The sequence below is a fragment of the Abramis brama genome (assembly GCF_963993115.1).
Source record: "Abramis brama genome assembly, chromosome: 18".
NCBI lineage: Eukaryota > Metazoa > Chordata > Actinopteri > Cypriniformes > Leuciscidae > Abramis > Abramis brama.
The window spans coordinates 21,896,827-21,918,610 of record NC_139980.1 but is presented as its reverse complement, the minus strand read 5'-3'; the positions used below and the strand labels follow the sequence as shown (position 1 = coordinate 21,918,610).

The 21,784-nt window shown below is 40.3% G+C and overlaps 1 protein-coding gene across 10 annotated transcripts in view; it reads right to left on the bottom strand.

Annotated features, from left to right (window-relative positions):
• Positions 1-212: 212 nt before the first annotated feature.
• pum2 (pumilio RNA-binding family member 2) overlaps positions 213-21,784 on the bottom strand; it is a 98,334-nt gene continuing 76,762 nt past the window's right edge. For 4 of the 10 annotated variants that reach the window (XM_084091098.1, XM_084091097.1, XM_084091094.1 and 1 more), the window contains 7 exons: positions 20,993-21,127; positions 14,563-14,700; positions 13,642-13,767; positions 12,374-12,445; positions 9,606-9,727; positions 2,668-2,860; positions 213-2,580 (listed from right to left, as the gene is read on the bottom strand). In XM_084091098.1, coding sequence (XP_083947224.1) covers positions 2,449-2,580; positions 2,668-2,860; positions 9,606-9,727; positions 12,374-12,445; positions 13,642-13,767; positions 14,563-14,700; positions 20,993-21,127 — 918 coding nt within the window. In that variant the 3' untranslated portion in view covers positions 213-2,448. The remainder of the gene's footprint in view (positions 2,581-2,667; positions 2,861-9,605; positions 9,728-12,373; positions 12,446-13,641; positions 13,768-14,562; positions 14,701-20,992; positions 21,128-21,784) is intronic. The other 6 variants (XM_084091099.1, XM_084091096.1, XM_084091102.1 and 3 more) reach the window with 3 other exon arrangements.

Genomic DNA, 21,784 nt, shown 5'->3' with positions numbered 1-21,784 from the left:
TGTGTGGTAACAGTTTATAAAAGCAATAAGGTACTTGAGGCTAAAGGGGTTGCAAAAATTTAGAAATCTGAATTCAAACATTAACATACTTTGTGCGATAATCGAAACATTTAAATAATGACTATTTATTTAATAATTCTTTTCAGCGGTCAATGAGTGTGCAGTGAATATAGTGTAATCAGAGTGAACAATAAAAGCTTCAGACAACAAAATCAAATGTTAGAAGAACAGTTTAATCATACATAGTCACAATTCTGCTTCGAAAAAAGAAAGAAAATCTGTTTTCCTCATCTAACATCTGGAAATGTACATAAGGCCACCTGAAAATGTACATGACTTTGACAGTGTGACAAAACTCATATGTTCATATTTATATAATTGACAATATCTTACAATTATTTTGCTTACAAGTTAGTGGCTGCTCCAAAATACAGCACTCCTTTATACAAAAATAATTCTTGTCGTGTGAAATTTCCATGGTAGCAGGTAGGACCAAAGACAGCCCCATGTTTTTTTTTTAATTCATTAATTTTTTATTATTTTATTCAACTGCCACAAGTCAAAATGACAATGTCAACAGAATGTGTCACTGCTCCAGGTACATAAAGAGGCTGACCTTTTCCAAAAACCGATTAAAAACAAAACCCTCTTGATATTGTGATGCATAAAAAGATTTTTTTTTTTTTTTTAAAATAATGCTTGTTCAAAGAAAACTGTATACATTATATTCAAAGGGAAAGGAGTGATGAATATTCACACATCAAAATGCACATTTTGCTAATTTTTTCTTCCCCAAAAAGTGTAAAAGACATTCCATTTACAGCATTAACGTTTACAAATGTACAACTGTACAGACAAAATAAAAGCAAATCACTATGCAATTTAGCCTGTCCAACAAACTAGATTCTTTTTTTTTTCTTCTATTCAACTAATAAACTTACACTTAACTCCACATATACTACATGTATTCTACATTTATTCATATGAAGCAAAAGAACGAAAGCCATTAATATATTAGCCATACAGAAAAATTGTGTAGAAGACGGCAGCCCCATGTCCATTCTCTGAAAAAGTACTCTCCTGCACTCAATTTACACAGTTGAATGCCGCACATTTGACCCGACCCCACAACATCTCACGTTCATGAAATCAGTTTTGTTCTACACGTTCTGAAGCCAAACATCCTGGGATGACCTACCTCTAGACTTTGCTCCTCTAAAAACTTAAGCGCCGTCTCCCCCCACACCCGAAAAACAGCAACAATTTCATATTTACTTGTACATAAAGAAGCTATACATTTTGCCTAAGCTATTACAATGTAAAGAGATGATAATCAGTACACAACCATACTGTTTCTAGGGCAGTGTTCAAAAAAACTACTCGATCGACAATGTTCAACAAACATGACAAAGAAAAATCATTCCGTTAAAACATTAAATCCAGACACAGCATGCCAAATCTCCCTACCCCTTCGTGTCTCACAATATCTCCCATGCACCCCAAAATAGAAAAATGATTCCAGGATTCATCTGTCTACCATGGTGTCGGTCTCATAGCTGTATAAAATGGCAGGAGCTCTGGTGTCCTTATACGTCATTCGAAACACAAAAACCGAGACAATAGCTATGTGTGGAACAGACTTGGTCAGTGGGATGTAGAGTATATTGCAGCCACACGCATGCTCTTTAAAAAGAAAAGAAACACTCACACCAAAGATGGAGCAGTTAGTAAAATGAGGGAGGGAAAGAAAAGAGATGGCATGTGCAGCCACGTCAAAGCACGTCCGGATGATACCACTCCCATTTAAAGGCAGCAAACTGTAGGCAGCAAGGCTCTATGATTGGTTGTGGATTTCTTAACCCAACTAACTCAATGGCATGGCAGACTTGACGTCTACAAGCAAGTTACGTGAAGATCAAGCTGACTGGTTCATTATTTTTCATCAGCAGCTTTGGCTTGTGTACCATAGTGCTAAAACAGGGCTTAAACGTATCACACTTCTTAACTGTGCCATTAAGAGGTCTGGATATAAAAACAAAAATAGAATAGGAAAATCATTAAAAAGGATCACTCAGTTTGGCCTTATAAAGTCACTTGCTGGTGTAAATTGTAAGAACTGTAAATTTTCAGCAAACTTTTCTTTTTCTACAGAGAATGTACAAGGTAAAAAAAATGTACAAGATATTTACTAGAAAACAAAAAGAAACAGTCAGTTACATCAATTACATAATAAACGAGGGTGTTGTGCTTTACCCAGGAAACAGCTTACAGACCATGCACTCTCTGGTGGGTTTTGGGGGTAGGGGGCTGGTCAGATGTCTCAGCGTTCTTTTCCTTTAATTTTTTGGTAAAACCCCTAAAGGCTATGACAGAGAACTCCACGGTGGAGGAGATGCCCATAACAAATGTGGTTTTGAGGGAAAGGGGCGAGGGTTGGGTGTCAGGCCCCTACATTAGGCCATTGGTGGGGCCCCCAATGGGGCCTAGGTCTGATCCGCTCTTCATGTAGTACTTCTCCAGCTTAGCCAGGATGTGTTTTCCATATGTGTATTTACGGAGAGTGGCAATATGGGGCCGGATCTGGAATTGACAACATGAATCGTTTAAAAGCCATTAATCATTCTTTTAATTTTTAGACTGATTTGACAAAGCATTCTCTGCTTATACCTTGTGCATTATGATCTTGCGCTGGGCGGGCTCAGCCATGTCAATCATCCGTTGCACCACATAATTAGCATACTGGTCCTTCATCATGGTGTAGAGGGCACTGTGAGGGCCGTCCTTCTGACAGCAGACTTCATCGATGAGCAGGGCCCTCTCTGCACGGGACGAATGAATCACACACTTCTCTACAACATTACTGTAAGAGACAGACATGTATACAAAAAAAAACAGGGAGGTCAATTAATTGATTCGGGAGACGTCTAAAACAACATCAGCACTGAATTCACTGACTTCAATGAACAGAGCTAGTGGCATTTGAAGATTGAGGCTTCACTCTTACATTCTATGTAACAAAGAATTACATCATGCCAAAGAGCAAAGAAATAAATCTGAACCTCAGAAAGAAGATGGCGGATGCTCATCTTAAGGGGGATAGCTATACAGCAAATTCGAAGCGTTCCCACAGTGTCTAGAACAGCTTTACCTTCCATCATAGCAAAGTACAAGGAGAGACATTGTTAAAAATAAACCTGTGTGTGGTTGCAAGTGCAAGATTTAGTGCCCTAAATTTTGGACAGAAAATATAGTTGCTAAAATGCCCTCTTCTGGACTTGAAATGTCAAGGAAGACTGTTGTGTGGGATCTTCATCGTGGAGAACTTCAAATACAACGCACAAATAAAACTCCCTTGCTCGCACAGCAATACAAAGTAAGACTGAAGTTTGCCCATTAATATTTAAAAGATGGGGATGAGTTTTGGAAGTCTGTCATGTGATCTGGTAAAACAAAACTGTTTAGCCACATGGATGTAGCTTTTGTTTGGCCAAAGAAAGGTGAGGCCTTCAACCCTAAAAAAGTGAAAGCCCATTCCAAGGCCCAGTTTTATGCCAGACCGCCATAAAAATTCATTAGGACCTTTTGGATGCAGCAGCAGCGGCGGCTGAAACAACGATGCGTCACAAGAATCCATCCAAATCCATTAACTATGCAAATTGTGTTCCACATGGGGGAAAGAAGGGTGGGGCTCACTGCAAAAAAAGTCTTCAGCCTGTTTCCTTCCAATTTTAGAGTTCATAAAAAGATTGGTACAGTAAAATGTTCAGTCTTTGCATATAGCAACAACCTTTAACATAAGCTACCCTGGGACATGCAAGCCAGTCGTAGTTTGACGTGGCCGAGAACGGAATTTGTTTCGTAACATTAAAATCGATGAAAAACATCAAATAGCTGCTGATAGTTTTTGTCAGAGACGGATGCAGTTGTGACAAATATTTTTGGATTGGCTTTTTGGATTTAACACGCTTTATTTTCCTCATTTGTTTGAGATAAAATGATATGAGATATTAATAAATGGTACTTATAAAAATCACAAACATGACACTTGGTAGATAAAATAGGGCTGTAACGATACACCAAACCCACGATTCGGTTCGTATCACGATTTTTGACCCACGATTTGATACAAACCTCGATTCTTTTTAAGGGAGTATGGATATAAACAGACGTTTCAATATATTGGTATTAAATGCATTTTCTGAGAATTTATATTTCAAGTTTTTACTGCAAATGTCACGTCCATAATGCTGGAATTGCCCAATTTTAAAGAATTTATCCTCAACTAGTTTTGTGGTGTAGGTCTACGTATTTTATAATGTTAACTTCAAATAATACTAGTAATAAGTATTAATAAATAGTAAATAATAGTAATTTAAAGATATTTAATTTAATAGATATTTAAAAGATAGCATTGGATCTGGACGGGAAGGATAACTCTGGGAGTTGAAAGGGGTGTGTCGCGATTTGTTTCATATCGCGTATCATTACAGCCCTAAGATAAAATAATTTTATTTGTCATGTAGCCTAGGAAAGCTTCTGACCATGAAATCAAAAATTATTTATTCAGATACAGAAGTAACATGTTATTTGTGTATTTTACCTTTCTGACAGCAATGGAAACTCCAACAGCCTTCCATCATTTGGCACACACCTTATTTTTGACAAGCTGGTGATTCAAGATGCTATAATTTCCAAATCCTTTTTTTCCCTAAAACTTTATTATAGTATTACATTGTAGGCAATACATAATTCATTTTATAAAATAAAAAAATACACATTAGTATATGTGAGGGGGCAAACTCCTCAAGATGGGTGGTGTGTACTAATATATACTAATGTGCCACAAACAGGACTTTAATATCACCAACCATTCCCATGTTATTACGGTGTATCCATATAAATGGCCCACCCTGTATGTATATATATATATATATATATATATATATATATATATATATATATGTATATATATATATATATATATATATATATATATGTATATATATATATATATATATATATATATATATATATATATGTATGGGGTTGGGGCTCGTATGCGAGCGCCTGGTGGCCGGGCCTCCCCCCACGGGGTCCGGCCGGGCTCAGCCCGAAGGAGCGACGTGGGGCCGCCTTCCCGTGGGCTCACCACCTGCAGGAGGGACCGTAAGGGGCCGGTGCTGAGAGGATCGGGCGGCAGTCGAAGGCAGGGACCTCGGCAACCTGATCCCTGGACACAGAAGCTAGCTCTAGGGACGTGGAACGTCACCTCGCTGGCGGGGAAGGAGCCTGAGATTGTGCGTGAGGTTGAGAGGTTCCGACTAGAGATAGTTGGGATCACCTCTACGCACGGCTTGGGCTCTGGAACCACACTCCTCGAGAGAGGATGGACTCTTCACTACTCTGGAGTTGCCCATGGTGAGAGGCGGCGGGCTGGTGTGGGTTTGCTTATAGCCCCCCAGCTCAGCCGCCATGTGTTGGAGTTCACCCCGGTGAACGAGAGGGTCGTTTCCCTGCGCCTACGGGTCGGGGATAGGTCTCTCACTGTCGTGTGTGCCTACGGGCCAAACGGCAGTGCAGAGTACCCGGCCTTCTTGGGGTCTCTGGGAGGGGTGCTGGAAAGTGCTCCAACTGGGGACTCCGTTGTTCTACTGGGGGACTTCAATGCCCACGTGGGCAACGACAGCGACACCTGGAGGGGCGTGATTGGGAGGAACGGCCCCCCTGATCTGAACCCGAGTGGTGTTCAGTTATTGGACTTCTGTGCTAGTTACAGTTTGTCCATAACGAACACCATGTTCAAGCATAAGGGTGTCCATCAGTGCACGTGGCACCAGGACACCCTAGGCCGTAGGTCGATGATCGACTTTGTGGTCGTTTCATCTGACCTGCGGCCGTATGTCTTGGACACTCGGGTAAAGAGAGGGGCGGAGCTGTCAACTGATCACCACCTGGTGGTGAGTTGGATCCAATGGCAGGGTAGGAAGCTGGACAGACTTGGCAGACCCAAGCGTACTGTGAGGGTCTGCTGGGAACGTTTGGCCGAGTCTCCTGTCAGAGAGATCTTCAACTCCCACCTCCGGCGGAGCTTCGACCAGATCCCGAGGGAGGCTGGAGATATTGAGTCCGAGTGGACCATGTTCTCCACCTCCATTGTCGAAGCAGCCGTTCGGAGCTGTGGCCGTAAGGTCTCTGGTGCCTGTCGAGGCGGCAATCCCCGAACCCGGTGGTGGACACCGGAAGTAAGGGATGCCGTCAAGCTGAAGAAGGAGTCCTATCGGGCCTGGTTGGCTTGCGGGACTCCTGAGGCAGCTGACGGGTACCGGCAGGCCAAGCGAACTGCAGCCCGGGTGGTTGTGGAGGCAAAAACTCGGGCCTGGGAGGAGTTCGGTGAGGCCGTGGAGAAGGACTATCGGCTGGCCTCGAAGAGATTCTGGCAAACCGTCCGGCGCCTCAGGAGAGGGAAGCAGTGCCCTACCAACGCTGTTTACAGTAGAGGTGGGGAGCTGTTGACCTCAACTGGGGATGTCGTTGGACGGTGGAAGGAATACTTCGAGGATCTCCTCAATCCCGCCGTCACGTCTTCCATTGAGGAAGCAGAGGCTGAGGGCTCAGAGGTGGACTCGTCCATCACCCGGGCTGAAATCACCGAGGTAGTCAAGAAACTCCTCGGTGGCAAGGCACCGGGGGTGGATGAGATCCGCCCTGAGTACCTCAAGTCTCTGGATGTTGTGGGGCTGTCTTGGCTGACACGTCTTTGCAGCATCGCGTGGCGGTCGGGGACAGTACCTCTGGGATGGCAGACCGGGGTGGTGGTCCCTCTTTTTAAGAAGGGGGACCGGAGGGTGTGTTCCAACTACAGGGGGATCACACTTCTCAGCCTCCCTGGGAAAGTCTATGCCAGGGTACTGGAGAGGAGAATACGGCCGATAGTAGAACCTCGGATTCAGGAGGAACAGTGTGGTTTTCGTCCGGGCTGTGGAACACTGGACCAGCTCTATACCCTCTACAGGGTGTTGGAGGGTTCATGGGAGTTTGCCCAACCAGTCCACATGTGCTTTGTGGATTTGGAGAAGGCATTCGACTGTGTCCCTCACGGCGGCCTGTGGAGGGTGCTCCGGGAGTATGGGGTCCGGGGTCCTTTGCTAAGGGCTCCAAGCAGGAGCTTGGTTCGCATTGCCGGCAGTAAATCAGACTTCTTCCCGGTGCATGTTGGACTCCGGCAGGGCTGCCCTTTGTCGCCAGTTCTGTTCATAATTTTTATGGACAGAATTTCTAGGCGCAGCCAGGGGCCGGAGGATGTCAGGTTTGGTGACAACACGATTTCATCTCTGCTCTTTGCGGATGATGTTGTCGTGTTGGCCTCATCAAATCAGGACCTTCAGCATGCACTGGGACGGTTTGCAGCCGAGTGTGAAGCGGCTGGGATGAGAATCAGCACCTCCAAATCCGAGGCCATGGTCCTCAGTCGGAAAAGGGTGGCTTGCTCACTTCAGGTTGGTGAAGAGTTCCTGCCTCAAGTGGAGGAGTTTAAGTATCTTGGGGTTTTGTTCACGAGTGAGGGAAGGATGGAACGGGAGATTGACAGACGGATCGGTGCAGCTTCTGCAGTAATGCGGTCGATGTACCGGTCTGTCGTGGTGAAGAAAGAGCTGAGCCACAAGGCGAAGCTCTCGATTTACCGGTCAATCTACATTCCTACTCTCACCTATGGTCATGAGCTTTGGGTCATGACCGAAAGTACAAGATCCCGGATACAGGCGGCCGAAATGAGCTTTCTCCGCAGGGTGGCTGGGCGATCCCTTAGAGATAGGGTGAGAAGCTCGGTCACTCGGGAGGAGCTCAGAGTAGAGCCGCTGCTCCTCCACATCGAGAGGGGTCAGCTGAGGTGGCTCGGGCATCTGTTTCGGATGCCTCCTGGACGCCTTCCCGGGAAGGTGTTCCGGGCGTGTCCCACTGGGAGGAGACCCCGGGGAAGACCTAGGTCACGCTGGAGAGACTATGTCTCCCAGCTGGCCTGGGAACGCCTCGGTGTCCCCCCGGAAGAGCTGGAGGAAGTGTCCAGGGAGAGGGAAGTCTGGGCATCTCTGCTTAGACTGCTGCCCCCGCGACCCGGCCCCGGATAAGCGGAGGAAGATGGATGGATGGATGGATGGATGGATGGATATATATATATATATATATATATATATATATAAAAAAAATAGTATTTAGCAAAATGCTCCTCTATAGTTCCTTTTTCTAGCTAACTCAAGTTTAATTACATTGAATTGCTTCTTTTAAAGAAACATTACATGACATTGTTTACAAGTTGTGTTATTAACATCTTTCTGCGCTAGAAACAATATGGAGCCCCTAAAGAGACATGGTGATGTGAAAAAAAAAAATAGATGGGAGGAAAAATATCTCATAAATAGCAAATGCTTTATGCGATATTCCAATTTAACGCATAAGTTAAACTTGCAGCTTTGGATGGAAACAGTGTCTTTGAAAGATCTAAATATGGGATTTTCTTTTTTTTTTTTTTTTACTATTAATTGTTCTTGATATTGTTTAAAAAAAAATAACAACTGTTTTTTACTGTAATACCATAAAACAATTACTTTGGAAAATTGGAAGAAGTGCTGTAAAACCCATTTAGATCCCTTAGAGATAGGGTGAGAAGCTCGGTCACTCGGGAGGAGCTCAGAGTAGAGCCGCTGCTCCTCCACATCGAGAGGGGTCAGCTGAGGTGGCTCGGGCATCTGTTTCGGATGCCTCCTGGACGCCTTCCCTGGAAGGTGTTCCGGGCGTGTCCCACTGGGAGGAGACCCCGGGGAAGACCTAGGTCACGCTGGAGTGACTATGTCTCCCAGCTGGCCTGGGAACGCCTCGGTGTCCCCCCGGAAGAGCTGGAGGAAGTGTCCAGGGAGAGGGAAGTCTGGGCATCTCTGCTTAGACTGCTGCCCCCGCGACCCGGCCCCGGATAAGCGGAGGAAGATGGATGGATGGATGGATATATATATATATATATATATATATATATATATATATATATATATATATATATATATATATATATATATATATATATAAAATAGTATTTAGCAAAATGCTCCTCTATAGTTCCTTTTTCTAGCTAACTCAAGTTTAATTACATTGAATTGCTTCTTTTAAAGAAACATTACATGACATTGTTTACAAGTTGTGTTATTAACATCTTTCTGCGCTAGAAACAATATGGAGCCCCTAAAGAGACATGGTGATGTGAAAAAAAACATAGATGGGAGGAAAAATATCTCATAAATAGCAAATGCTTTATGCGATATTCCAATTTAACGCATAAGTTAAACTTGCAGCTTTGGATGGAAACAGTGTCTTTGAAAGATCTAAATATGGGATTTTCTTTTTTTTTTTTTTTTACTATTAATTGTTCTTGATATTGTTTAAAAAAAAATAACAACTGTTTTTTACTGTAATACCATAAAACAATTACTATGGAAAATTGGAAGAAGTGCTGTAAAACCCATTTTAAGGAAATATAAATTAAAAAATAAATTATTTAAATTGTATTAGTTATATTTTAAAATAATTTTTATAGAAAGAAAAACTTTGACCTGACTGACCTTGCAAATTTATGCTGACTCAGAGCCAGAACCTTCCCTCTGACCTCCGCCACTATCTTGCTCTTGTCCTCTGGACGCCCATGCTCCAAAACATGCTGGATCACATAGTTTCCGTACTGATCCTGTAGGTGAAGACAGGCACAGGAGAGTGGAAAGGAGAAATAAAGAACATGTATAATATTACCATTACACTTCATAAATAAATAAACCTAAGACAGAACAAGAAATGAAAGACTAGTACAACAAGGTTGAGCAAGGCTTTAACCACATCCTCACAATAAAACAACTGAACTCATTTAAATAATAGGCCATTGATGAAATAATACTCCCACTTTATCCAAGCAATGATTTACCCTAATAATTGCCATTTGGCAAATAACCCTATAAGAAACCACACAGCAACCACTCAAATACACACACCAACATTTAACTGGAAGGTGGCATAAAAGTGCAAGTCAATGTCAATAGCTCAATCAAGATGTAGCATTTGGTTTAAACCCGCTGTCTTTCCTAACTCTAGAGTAATCCCTCAAATTGGAAGGAGTGGTCACTACTTTGTTTTGGGTTGGTTTATTTGCATAAGATTAGTTCAACTATTAAGGATGCACACTAGAAATCAAAGTTGTTGGTCTGAGGTGCTCTGAGTGGGGCAGAAAGAGAAAACCATTGAAAGTGCCAGAAACATTGAATTTCCGAGATTAACAAAGCAAAAAAAGTTTCATTCATATGTAGAGAGAAAAACAGACCTTACTAAAGGCATACATGGCATACTAAGGGCGTACATGGTGCGATTTTTGCTGTTTTACGAGCTTGAAGATGATTTTTTTCACTCGGGAGAAATCGTGTGTAAATCCGTGATGCTCGCATGGTTGGGCTGGTTAGGCTCGCAGCATGCGAGAGGAATTACGAGCAGAGTACGTTACGAGCACCTTCTGACCTCCCGATAATTTTTAAATATGTTAAAAAAATTCAGGGAGTTGGCCCGATTTTCACCAGCGTATAGGCTGTCCCCTATTGCCAAATCATACACAACCACGTCACAGGCTAGATTGATGGGGCTATACCACAGTGGCAGCAACCAGACAGTGTGCACTATATACACGGTCTCACTCTCTCTCTCTCTCTCTATTTATGTTTAAAGGAATGGCTACTGTTCTCTGCTTTTCAACAAATCATTTGCACACACATTTCTGTCATTTTTCTATCTGAAGCTATAGTTGCCTGCAACACTGAAAGCTCCGGTCTCTGTGTTTAGCGCGAAAGCTCACGTGATTGCCGACGGCTCGGGATAAAATTCGTGCAGGACAGTCGTGCCGTGTACCAGCTGCTTTGACGCGATTATCAGGTTAACTGACTCGAAACGTGTGCAATATCTCATGTCCTCCCGAGAGTCCGAACTCGCATCGTGTACGCCCCCTTAAGAGAAATATCACTATTTAGTTTGACAAAAACAAACAAGGCTGTGAGGGTACAAAGAAAATGTTAGGACTCAAGCATGGCTGGATGGCCCTGGCCAACTGATAGGACTGATGTGCTATGTTGTCTCTTTCTTACATTCATGTGCCTTAAAACCTAAGAATTTGGTTTTAGTTGACTGAACTGCATGTTGACACATTCATTCATGATAACTAGTGAGATATTTTATCTGCCATCGGCCAGGACAAACAGCATCAATTGCTCAAGCAATGGCATGAGTTTTGGGTGGGACTGTGTCAGGCTGCTCTCTGTCAATTACAGTGATAAACTGTAGCCAATAACAGGCATGTCTGTTCAAACTCTCTGAATCGTCTCATTAGAACCAACAAAGGGCAGACATGATATAAATAAGAGCTTTTATATAGCGCTTATTTTTATAGCTGTTATTTCTGCAAATGTGCAAAACTCAGTCAGTGAGCTTGTGCTGAACTTGTAATCGAAGTGAGTGACAGCTTCAATGATTAAAAAGGGAGCCACTTTTGCTCACTATAAGGACCAATAGTCATGTACACAGAGCGAATCCGGAAAGGAGTGAATCCGCTAAATTATCGTTACATTAAACAGTCCCCAAAGTGTGATGACTGACATAGCAATAACCATATACGATGAAAAAAGAATCAGATGTGTGCATTATGTCTTGCAGTGTAAACAAAAACTGATAATAGACCTGCCACAGCAACATTCACGAAAATCAGTGTTGGCTGAGTATAGGGCTTTTCATACTACGTTTAACCCCGAGTTATCATCGTTCTAAACAGCGCTTTTAACCCTGGGTAAAGGAGCGTTTCACACTTGTAATTTAGAAGAGAAAAGCTTATGTTTAGTAGCTTTAATAAGCCTCTATTAGTTTAATAAAATAATAAAATAGTAAAAAAAAAAAACATGTTCAAATTTTTTTAATGATTTTTTTTTTTTAATGATACCTAGGTATCGAAATTGTTATTGGTAACAAAGTATCATAAATTTTACTAGTACTGGTACAGACTATTAAAATGTTGGTCTCATGACACCACTATATACTTTATATCTCACAGCCTTGTTATTGTCTAACAAATAGGTATTTGTATTGAATAAGGCCTAAATAGTATCAGGATTGGATTTTAGGCAGACAGGGCAGGTGGCAGCCAGGAAGGAAGAAAGTTGTGTAAGGAAAAGGGTGAGTGAATGGAACCCTGCAAAGCAAATAGCAACTGGAGAAGAAGCATCTAGGTGTTAGACACAGGCTGGTTAGGAAGTAGACGAGGATATGCCAGGAGGTTCTTGTGAGTGGGAGGAAGGCGCGTGACTCTGACCTTGAACAGTGCATCGCTGGACACTGTATAAAATGTTTTGGGGGTCATCTCCAATGAAACGCCTTGATACTTCTAGATAAAATAAGTGAGGGGAGCAAGGGGTGGGTAATGTTTTGCATCATCAAAATCCATCAGCACATCTAACTGCACATAAGAACATCCTTCATAGCAACTGAATGCTACATCAAAGTAGGCAAAAGGTATAAAATGAACAAACAGGTCATGCAGAAAAATGTCATGCACACCTTACCCCAAAAAGTACTACAACCCTGAGTGTTCTTCTCATTGCATGGCCTCCTTTCAATTCAAACACATGGTATGATGAACAACAGTGTATTTGTCTATAAAGTGAACAATCTCAAAACATAATTTTTGCAATGGGGTCATCTTCAAAAGGCCAAAAATCCCACAACTTATTAGGTATTACACTTGGTTTGCTATGAGACAACATTTTTAGGCATCATAGGGACATACTGTTCCAAAGTCTAGTGCGAAAAGTTATGCTGGCTTTTTAGTTACCTGATTTTGACTACATGGAAGTATTGCATGCATTTAATAAGGCATACCACTTGCCACCAACTTTAGTAGTAAATAATATTTGATTAAACTAAAAGCTACTGGACATTTAAAAAGGTCTTTGAGTTGATGTCCCTCATCGATTTCTCAATAGGAAAATAGAACTGTAATTTTGTGGGAACTCTAAAAGCAGAGTTGTGTTATTAACAAAATGCTGACATCAGACTGCATTGGAATCAACTGAGCATTAGTTGAGTCTCATATATTGGAGTAAGCACTGTTGTCCATTTCTAATCAGTCACAGGTTAGGATGCAGCCTTAGGGGCCAATCACACAATGTTTTTGTGTTGAAAATGCAAGACACAGGGCATGGAATGAAGTAAACAAGGTCTAAAGACAGATTTTTTTAAAAGTCTAACTTTTAACATGAGAGCCATGTTTTTAGAATGCTGGGTCTTGCACTAGATGCTGCCAAAGGTGCTATATGCAAGCGCAAGTCAAACAGGTCTGTCTAGCGTCTGTTTATAAAGAAAAGCTATGGAAAAGAAGCACAATGTAACAAAAACAAGTTCTGTGTAAACAGCCCTTTGGAAGACCATTGCCAATGTAGGTTAATGACTTCAATTTTGCCATTTCCTACTAGAATTATTTTTTTAAACATGAAAAGAGGCCATACAATAAGAACCTAACTGCAGTAAGAGTGGTACACATCAGAGTTTCCTTTTTGGATGAACAGGTTGGGGAAGTCATACCTGTCCCAGCTGCTCAGAGTGCTGGTGGAGTTCTTCCAGGATGGGTAGGGTCTGCTCCTGGGTACAGTGCTCCAGGATACGCTGGATCACCCGACAGCCATACGGATGAGTAGACAAAACAAACACCTACACACCAAAAAAGGACATAAAACACTGACACACATCCTGGTGCATCCCTAGGTCAATAAAAAAAAGATTACAACATTGATCACATCTGCAACAAAATTAGTGATTTTCTTAACTACCAACATCTAGGGTCGGTGAAAAATCTTTTGGCATAATATGAGAATTTCCTTTTTATTTAAATTTTTGGGGGGATTTTACATCAAACTAAAAATACATCACAAATGTAATCAACTAACTAGCTAGAACCTTATGTAGAGCTAAATTCATCCTAAATTAATCCTCATCTTTACTTATTTAGGACACTCTGCATTTTTGCATTAGTCTGTGCCTTAAAAACTCATCTGACCAACTAGCAGCAGTTAGATAAGGAATAATCAGTCTTAATCTTACATTCTCAAATTAGGGTAATCTATTTTTAAGTCAGTTACGCTTAAAACTTAGTTATGTCTTAAATTAGATGACTAACCTTTAAAACTAGTAGTACTAGTATTAATACTAGAAGTAGTAGTTTAAGCAACATGCTCCAGGTGTAAATAACAGAGCAGTCCTGCCTAATGATATATTATAAAGCCAGAAAATGTATTTACAATGGTATAAACGTTACAGCAAAATCTCAGCTATTTTCCTTCTTTTAATTTAATTAGCACATTCTTAAGAGACTACACTAGACTAGAAAGGTTCTTAAAGGAATTTAACAGACATGCAGTAATATTCATCTATATTTTGTCTACCACAACCATGTGTGGAAATCCCGTTTCTGGGCTTTATAACAAGCATGAGTGTCTGTGGAGATACCTGGCCTTGGAAGGCATCAATGATGAACTGAAGAGCTTGGGGTTGGACACACTCAATACATTTCTGCACCACATGATTTCCGTTCTGATCTTTCACACACTTCAGGACGTGGCCATCCAACTCCCGTACGATGTCACTCTGACACAAGAAAAAGAAAAAAATCTGAGAACTACCACCATTTCTAATAAAGCCCTGCATTTCAGCCCGAGCCCGACGGGCCCTGACTTTTTTACGCCCCTAGGGCCGGGCTTCGGCCAATTTTCACGTCATAGTTCACATGCGGGCCGGGCCTCGGGCCTTTTTTGGGTTATCCTTCTTTTTATATTTTTAGACATTAATTAAAAAAAATATGAGAAGTTGACGTCGACGACAGAAAAACAACCATAGAAAGACATTTAATAACCTCATAACTTTCATAATCTTATAATTACACTGACATATGATTGACATGACAGTCGCACGCACACACACAGAGGGTTTCCCATCAGCGGAACCCACGATTCACCTCATGTGCAAATAATGGAGAATATTAAGAGAAAAATCACGAGTGACAGAAGAGAGGACTGGGTTAAAATCTTCCACTGTGGATGCTATTCTTTTTCTCCACGATGCTCTGTAAGAGACTGTTCTAACTTTTCGTTTGATTGGACTTTATTTTCGTTTAACTGTTGGAAACTACTGATGTTTTTCGTTTTTCGTTTGATTGGACTTTATTTTCGTTTAACTGTTGGAAACTACTGGAAAAAAGAATGGCCATGTTCTGTGGTGCATTTTTGAGGTAAGATAACCTGCAAGTTTGTTTTTGATTTATTTAATTTAATTTGTTTCGATTGACTATTGTTCATTTCGTTTGCGAGCGCTGTTGCGAGCAGCCTGAGCCTGCCTCAGTATTTAAATTTTTTTTTACTCGATGTGGTTTAATAAATAAACATTAAACTAACTGTCTGTGTGATATGCTTGAAGTGTTTTATATCTATGGATTTTATTGTATCTAAGTAAAGTAGCCTATTAGCGTTGACTTGAGAGGCTAAATTGATCAAACATGTTTTACTCGCTGTTGGCTCGGCTTGCTTGGTCGTCTTTTTTTTTTTTTTTTTTTTTTAATGCTCCAAACATTTGTCTAAATTAACTTAACCCTCTGAGGTCGACAAACGCGCGGGCGCGTTTTGCTGGATTTTCTCCACATTGTAGCACTATAAACTTAAATTTCTTCGTCATTTATGGTCATACAGAAAAAAGAAATATAAAAAAAGAATCTGTGATATTTCTACTTTTGTATGTGTCCACTTACTATCAAATCAAAACATTGTGCTTTTGTAAAATAAAGAAAATAGACTGTGTGCGTTCTGCCTCTCCGTTGCGGTGAACTTTTTTTTCTTGAGCACGTCTATAAACTGAAACAAAACTCAGCGAATACTTGTCACACATTTATGAGCCATACACCTTTATAAACATTTAAGTGTGTACTTTTAAATGATCGGATTCAAAACGAAAACAAATATTCTCTGTTTAAGTAATTTGTATAAAACCAACAAGATGTCCAGCTTCTCAAACGCTTCCTAATTATTTTTTAATTTACCACGCCCACTCGCGCAAAAGATATTCACATGCAAATCTCCACATGGAACGCGATCGCGCTCATTACCTCAACAACAAAACACTTCACTTCACTTTTCGTCGAGTTTGAAAGACGTGCCTGAGCTTACATTGGATTTACATCAGAAGAAGAAGAACCCGATTTGAAGACAAGAAAGATAAGGTAAGAAATTATATACTTGCATATTAGTTTGCTATTGTTGCATAAATTTCACATTGCAGTTGAACTGTTGCTAGATATATGGTGAATATTATAATATTTAGACCCGTGTTTACGGTTACTGTGTTTGTGGATATCTGCTCAAACGTAGATATGGTAACCATAATGTTTTATATTTGAGCGCGATCGTGTTTGAATGTATCATATTTTGGATCGTGATCACGTTTGAATGTATCATATTTTGGATCGTGATCGCGTTTGAATGTATCATATTTTGCAGCGCGATCGCGTTTGAATGTATCATATTTTGGATCGTGATCACGTTTGAATGTATCATATTTTATCCAGCACTGCGCATAGCTTATGCCTACAAGGCACAACAAACCTGGTGTTCACTGTTCATTATATTATATATTGTTGGAAACATTTGTGTGTGTGTGTGCATTCTGTGAATTTTAAAAAGCAATTTTAACCAGAAAAATCTAAAATTTATTCCCAAAATCGTGCAGGCCTTTCTCTTGATATCAGTATGTTCACTTTTTTTTTCAGGGCCCAGATGCCACTGAGGACTTCAGTGAACATGAACATGGTAAAGTGAAAATCAAACACCTTGGAAATGAAAGGTATGTACAATGTTTTTAGGAATGGCACAAAGGTCTCTGTCTTTGGATCGTTGTTTTCAATAAGTGCTTTTTTGGCATTTGTTGTGTGTATCTTTGGACTATGTTGTGTTGTAAATAAATCCAAACAATTTAAAAGCCATTCTTTTTTTAAATCTCTTCATTTACAGTATTGTGCAAGGTTGCCCAGAATGACAGGGCCTGATAGCTCCTAATAGGGCCGTTAGGGGAGGGTCTTTGTCTTTCTCAGGTGAGAAAAGCTTACATATTAATGACCTCTGGCATAAGGCTTTTTCACACAAAACACGTCGTAAAATTTTTAAATCAATATATTGTCTTATCTGAATGAGCAATCAGGGTGATTTTCACATAGTTTTAGAGCAAATATTCTAGGCTACGTGATACAATTTTCAAAAGTCTTGTGAAGAAATAATCAGTATGGGTTTCATAGCCTTATTTCAGTGAGAATTTTTTTTTGTATTTTCACAAACCACGCATAAATGTCATTATCTCAAAACTACAAACTTTTACATACATGCTGTTGATATATTATTGTAGCAGAGTTTGTGCTGAATACAGTGTAATTAGACTTTAGCCATGAAAATGTCAAGTAACAGAAATAACCAGAAATGTCAGAACACCTCCAGGGCCCAGAAAACAGCTCAGACCTCAGAGGGTTAATAAAGAAATGAAAAGAAAAGAAACATAACTAACAAAACGGACATATTTTAATGGCAGTCTGCCGATGTGAAAAAAAAAAAAAAAAAAAAAAAAAAACGCATCTCGATCTCGGGCCAGGGCCGGGCCTAGATTTGAGGCCCGTGCAGGGCTCTAATTTCTAATCATCAAGATCATTGTCAATATAAGATCTCGACCAAAAATTGATGCAGCTCTTGATTGAAATAACATCACATCATTTATTTCTATCAATACGGTGCATACAGAAGCATACAGATGCGCGAGATGCGAGTTTGAAAAACTTGTGATGTAAATTACGTTTTATATATACATTTTATATTTTTATAAAAAACTTATTTTCCAAATTTGTTTAAACTTTATTTATATATCAAAACATAATTAAAATGTAAGTACTCTGAAAAAGAAAGTATAAAAATCGAGTGTCTGTAGACCTCTCACGACTGTTTTAAAAACAGCTCATTATTTCCATTCACTCCACCCCCTCCCTTCTGGGCTCCTTCCAAAGCCACGACCCCAAAACACATGAACGCGCGACGCCGACCGCTGAGCTGAAGACGCATTATTTACCTGAGACGAGCGGAGAGGAAGGAGCACAGTGCATGTAGTGACATCATGTCAGAATCACATGTAATAAAAAAAATCTAACTTTATCATTATGAAGATAAACAAATAAGATGTATTTTAGTACTCACTATCAAGCTAGCATATTGATATTGGTAAAGTTTAAAATATATATTTTTTGATTCGCTAACGAGCTAGTTATCTATAAGGCAAAGCTAAAAACAGGTTGCATGATACACGTTTTTCCATTACCATCATTTACACTGTGATGAAGATGAATTTTGTGTAAGATTCATAACATATATGGTGTTCTGCATGTAAGAGTTTCCATGATGAAAGCATTGTTGACTCTGATGAGGACTACACTCCAGAGACAAGTACCGCATCGTCAGCTCGAGGACAGGTCCGGGGTCGAGGGCGAAGCAGAGGAGGTCGTGCAAGAGGCCGTGCAACTAGGGTCCGAGGATATTGACACGCGTTTTATTCAAAGACTTTTTGTTCATTACCTTTTCTAGTACTGTCTTCCTTTTTTGCCTTCGCTAACTGCATATGCCGGTAATGTGAATTTTTGATTGCTCTTTCTCTGCCATTGTTTTGCTATTCCTAGGTTCCGTGCCTCTTGAATTCCTCAAATCAAACGGGTGCGCGCGCATATGGGCAGATCCTGTGTGGCAAAAGGGTGGTTGCCATGGTTGCGAGAGAGTGACAGTCGCCTAAGCCAATCCTTTGTTTCGTCCCGAATGGAAATAATGAGCTGTGTTTAATACAGATTAAACGGTCTAGAGTCACTCGATTTTTATACTCTTTTTATCAGAGTACTTACATTTTAATTATGCATTGATATATATAAAAAGTTTAAACAAATTTGGAAAAAAGTTTTTTATAACAATCCTACCTACACTACCTTTAAGTGCATCAGTACGTGGCCGAAATAAGAAATGATGGGCCTCGATGGTGGGTAAGTTCAGCTGTTTGGCGATTTCCAGTGCCTTCAGCTGCATGATGGCTCTGGTTATGAGCAGCGGCAGCCCCTCATTTCTTTTTTCGGCTACGTACTGACACACTTGCCTGTCAGTTTCTTTAAAGTGGCTGCTTTTAGGACCATGGTAAGCTTATCTTTGACTGTTAGCATTTTTAAAGGGCATCTATTATGACTCTTTTCACAAGATGTAAAATAAGTCTCTGATGTCCCCAGAGTATGTATGTGAAGTTTTAGCTCAAAATACCCAACAGATCATTTTTTACAGCATGTTTAAATTGTAATTTTTTGGGGCTCAGAAAAACGCGCTGTTTTAGTGTGTGCCCTTTAAATGCAAATTAACTGCTGCTGCACGTCACAGGGGGCGGTGCTTCACGAGCTCGCACTCGAGCCAGGACAATCTCATCTGATAATATCAGAACAGAAACTCTCAGTTGCGGTGTTCATTTCGACTCGGAGTCGGACAATAATGCCCACAGAGCCAGAGAATATATGCTGTATAGAGATAGAACAGGTATAGTTTAGTTTAATTATGGTTATAACTTATTTGTCATCTGCTTTTATCCACTAATACAAGCCTGCTGTAGCAAAACCCGTCCGAATGATGACCAAAATATACTGATGAGTTCAGTGAAGTTTATTGTACATCACACAAAAGATGAAGCGTTAGTTTTACTCCAGAGAATCACAGTAAGAGCTGAATAAACAGTATAAGAAGTGAGCATTAAAGTCTTATCCATAAACTCTCTCTCTCTCTCTCCCTCTCATTATCAACAACATACACAGCGAAATACACAAAACACTCGTTAGAACTAACAGTAAACAAATATACACACACCTTTTCAGTGAGTGCTAAATAAACTGGTAAACCTTATATCCGTAAAACGACTCGATGAGCTGTCATAAAGAGCGCGCTCTCACTTTCACTTCTGCCGTGGTCAGTAACGTTAGTCCTGTCGCTCCAGAGACTGTAAGCTGGATCACGAACAGTACTGATCCATCCTCGAGTAACAACGAGAGTAAATGAAGACTGCTATGTTCATTCTTACATCCAACAACAACACACCTCAATCGCTTAGGAGACATTCTTGTCTACAGCTGCTCAAGCGTCGGACAATGGCGGACTCTGTGTCCAGCTCACTCAGGGCGGGTCTATGCTCAAACTGAAGTGTCAATCAAACGTCGTGGGAGGGGCCTGCGCAATTCTACGTCACATTGCACCGAATCTGAGAACAGCTCATTCTGAAACAGTGCTTATGATTTATTGAGATTGTAAAAAAACCACTGGGTGGATTTTTATCATTCTGGGGTGGTTTTGCTCACACACTGCCAACACACATTTATGTTCAAACACCATGTAAAAGTGAATTTTGCATAATAGGTGCCCTTTAAGACTGTCTTTTTGGGCGCTTTACACGTATTTGGCACTCCGTATTGTTGTGGGTGTATTATTGACATGTAAAAGTCTAGACCCCGAAAATAAGACAAACCCATTTTTTCAGACGTATTTCCAAGACAAAACAATGTCTTATATTCGGAACAATACAGTAAGTCAGCTGGCCCTGATCAATTAGAATGATTATTCTTAAAATTAGCTGCAGATTTTATAGCTTCTCCTTTGACATATTTTTATTCTTTTACTTTGTTTAAACTAAATTCCAAAGATCTGGGCCATTGTTAAAAGGAGGAGATCTCACAAAAACTTCTAAACTTTGCATTCTGTCAAAGGTTTTTGAAATTCTTATTAATAAACAATTGTCGACTTTTTTGAATGAACATAATGTGTAAAGTATAAGTAAACAAAAGGCAACTTACAATTACCTGCTGGTCGGAGGAGATGGATTCCAGAGCTTTCTGGATCACACGACAACCATACATCTGCAGAGCCAGCGGCAACACATGGCCACGGATACGAGTCGCCAGAGCCAGTTTCTGATCTGCACTGCCGAACTGCAGCAGAAAAAACAAACAAGAAAGCCGTTACTTTCAAAGACAGAAAAATAACACGTTAAATTTAGATTTCATTCACAGTACTTAATTTACAGTTTCAGAAGTATAATAACGATTGTTTTGTTTTTTTAGACTGAGATTATATATTAGGGCTGTCAACAGTAATTGGGGTTGGCGTTTTTTTTCTTATTTTTAATAAGACAAAGATAAAATAATGAAATAAATATGTTTATGTTTACCCACTATGGCCTACATGGTCTGTTTTTATTTTTTCTATTATATTTTGTTCCCTTGTAATGCTACATTTTTAAAATATGGAAATTATTTTGGCTGCACTGCTCAGTCACTTGCAAAATAGAAAAAACATGATAAAATCATGAATAGTGATTTTCCTGAAAAAAAATCGTGAAATGATATTTTAACCCTAATTTGTGTCGATGCAAGGTTATCTTGTAATGTATTTTTCTATTTGAAGTTTTGATGTAATTTATGTGTTTTTGTGTTTTTTTTTGTTTTCAGTAGACCCTGTACCTAAGGCTATACTTGAAGTGGGGAGTCCGCAGGAATTAGGGATTCCTGTCCCTTCTACGACAACCTGAATGAAATTTTGGGTGCAAGCACTTGTCTTGCAGATGTTGTCGAAGTGTGGACATGCAA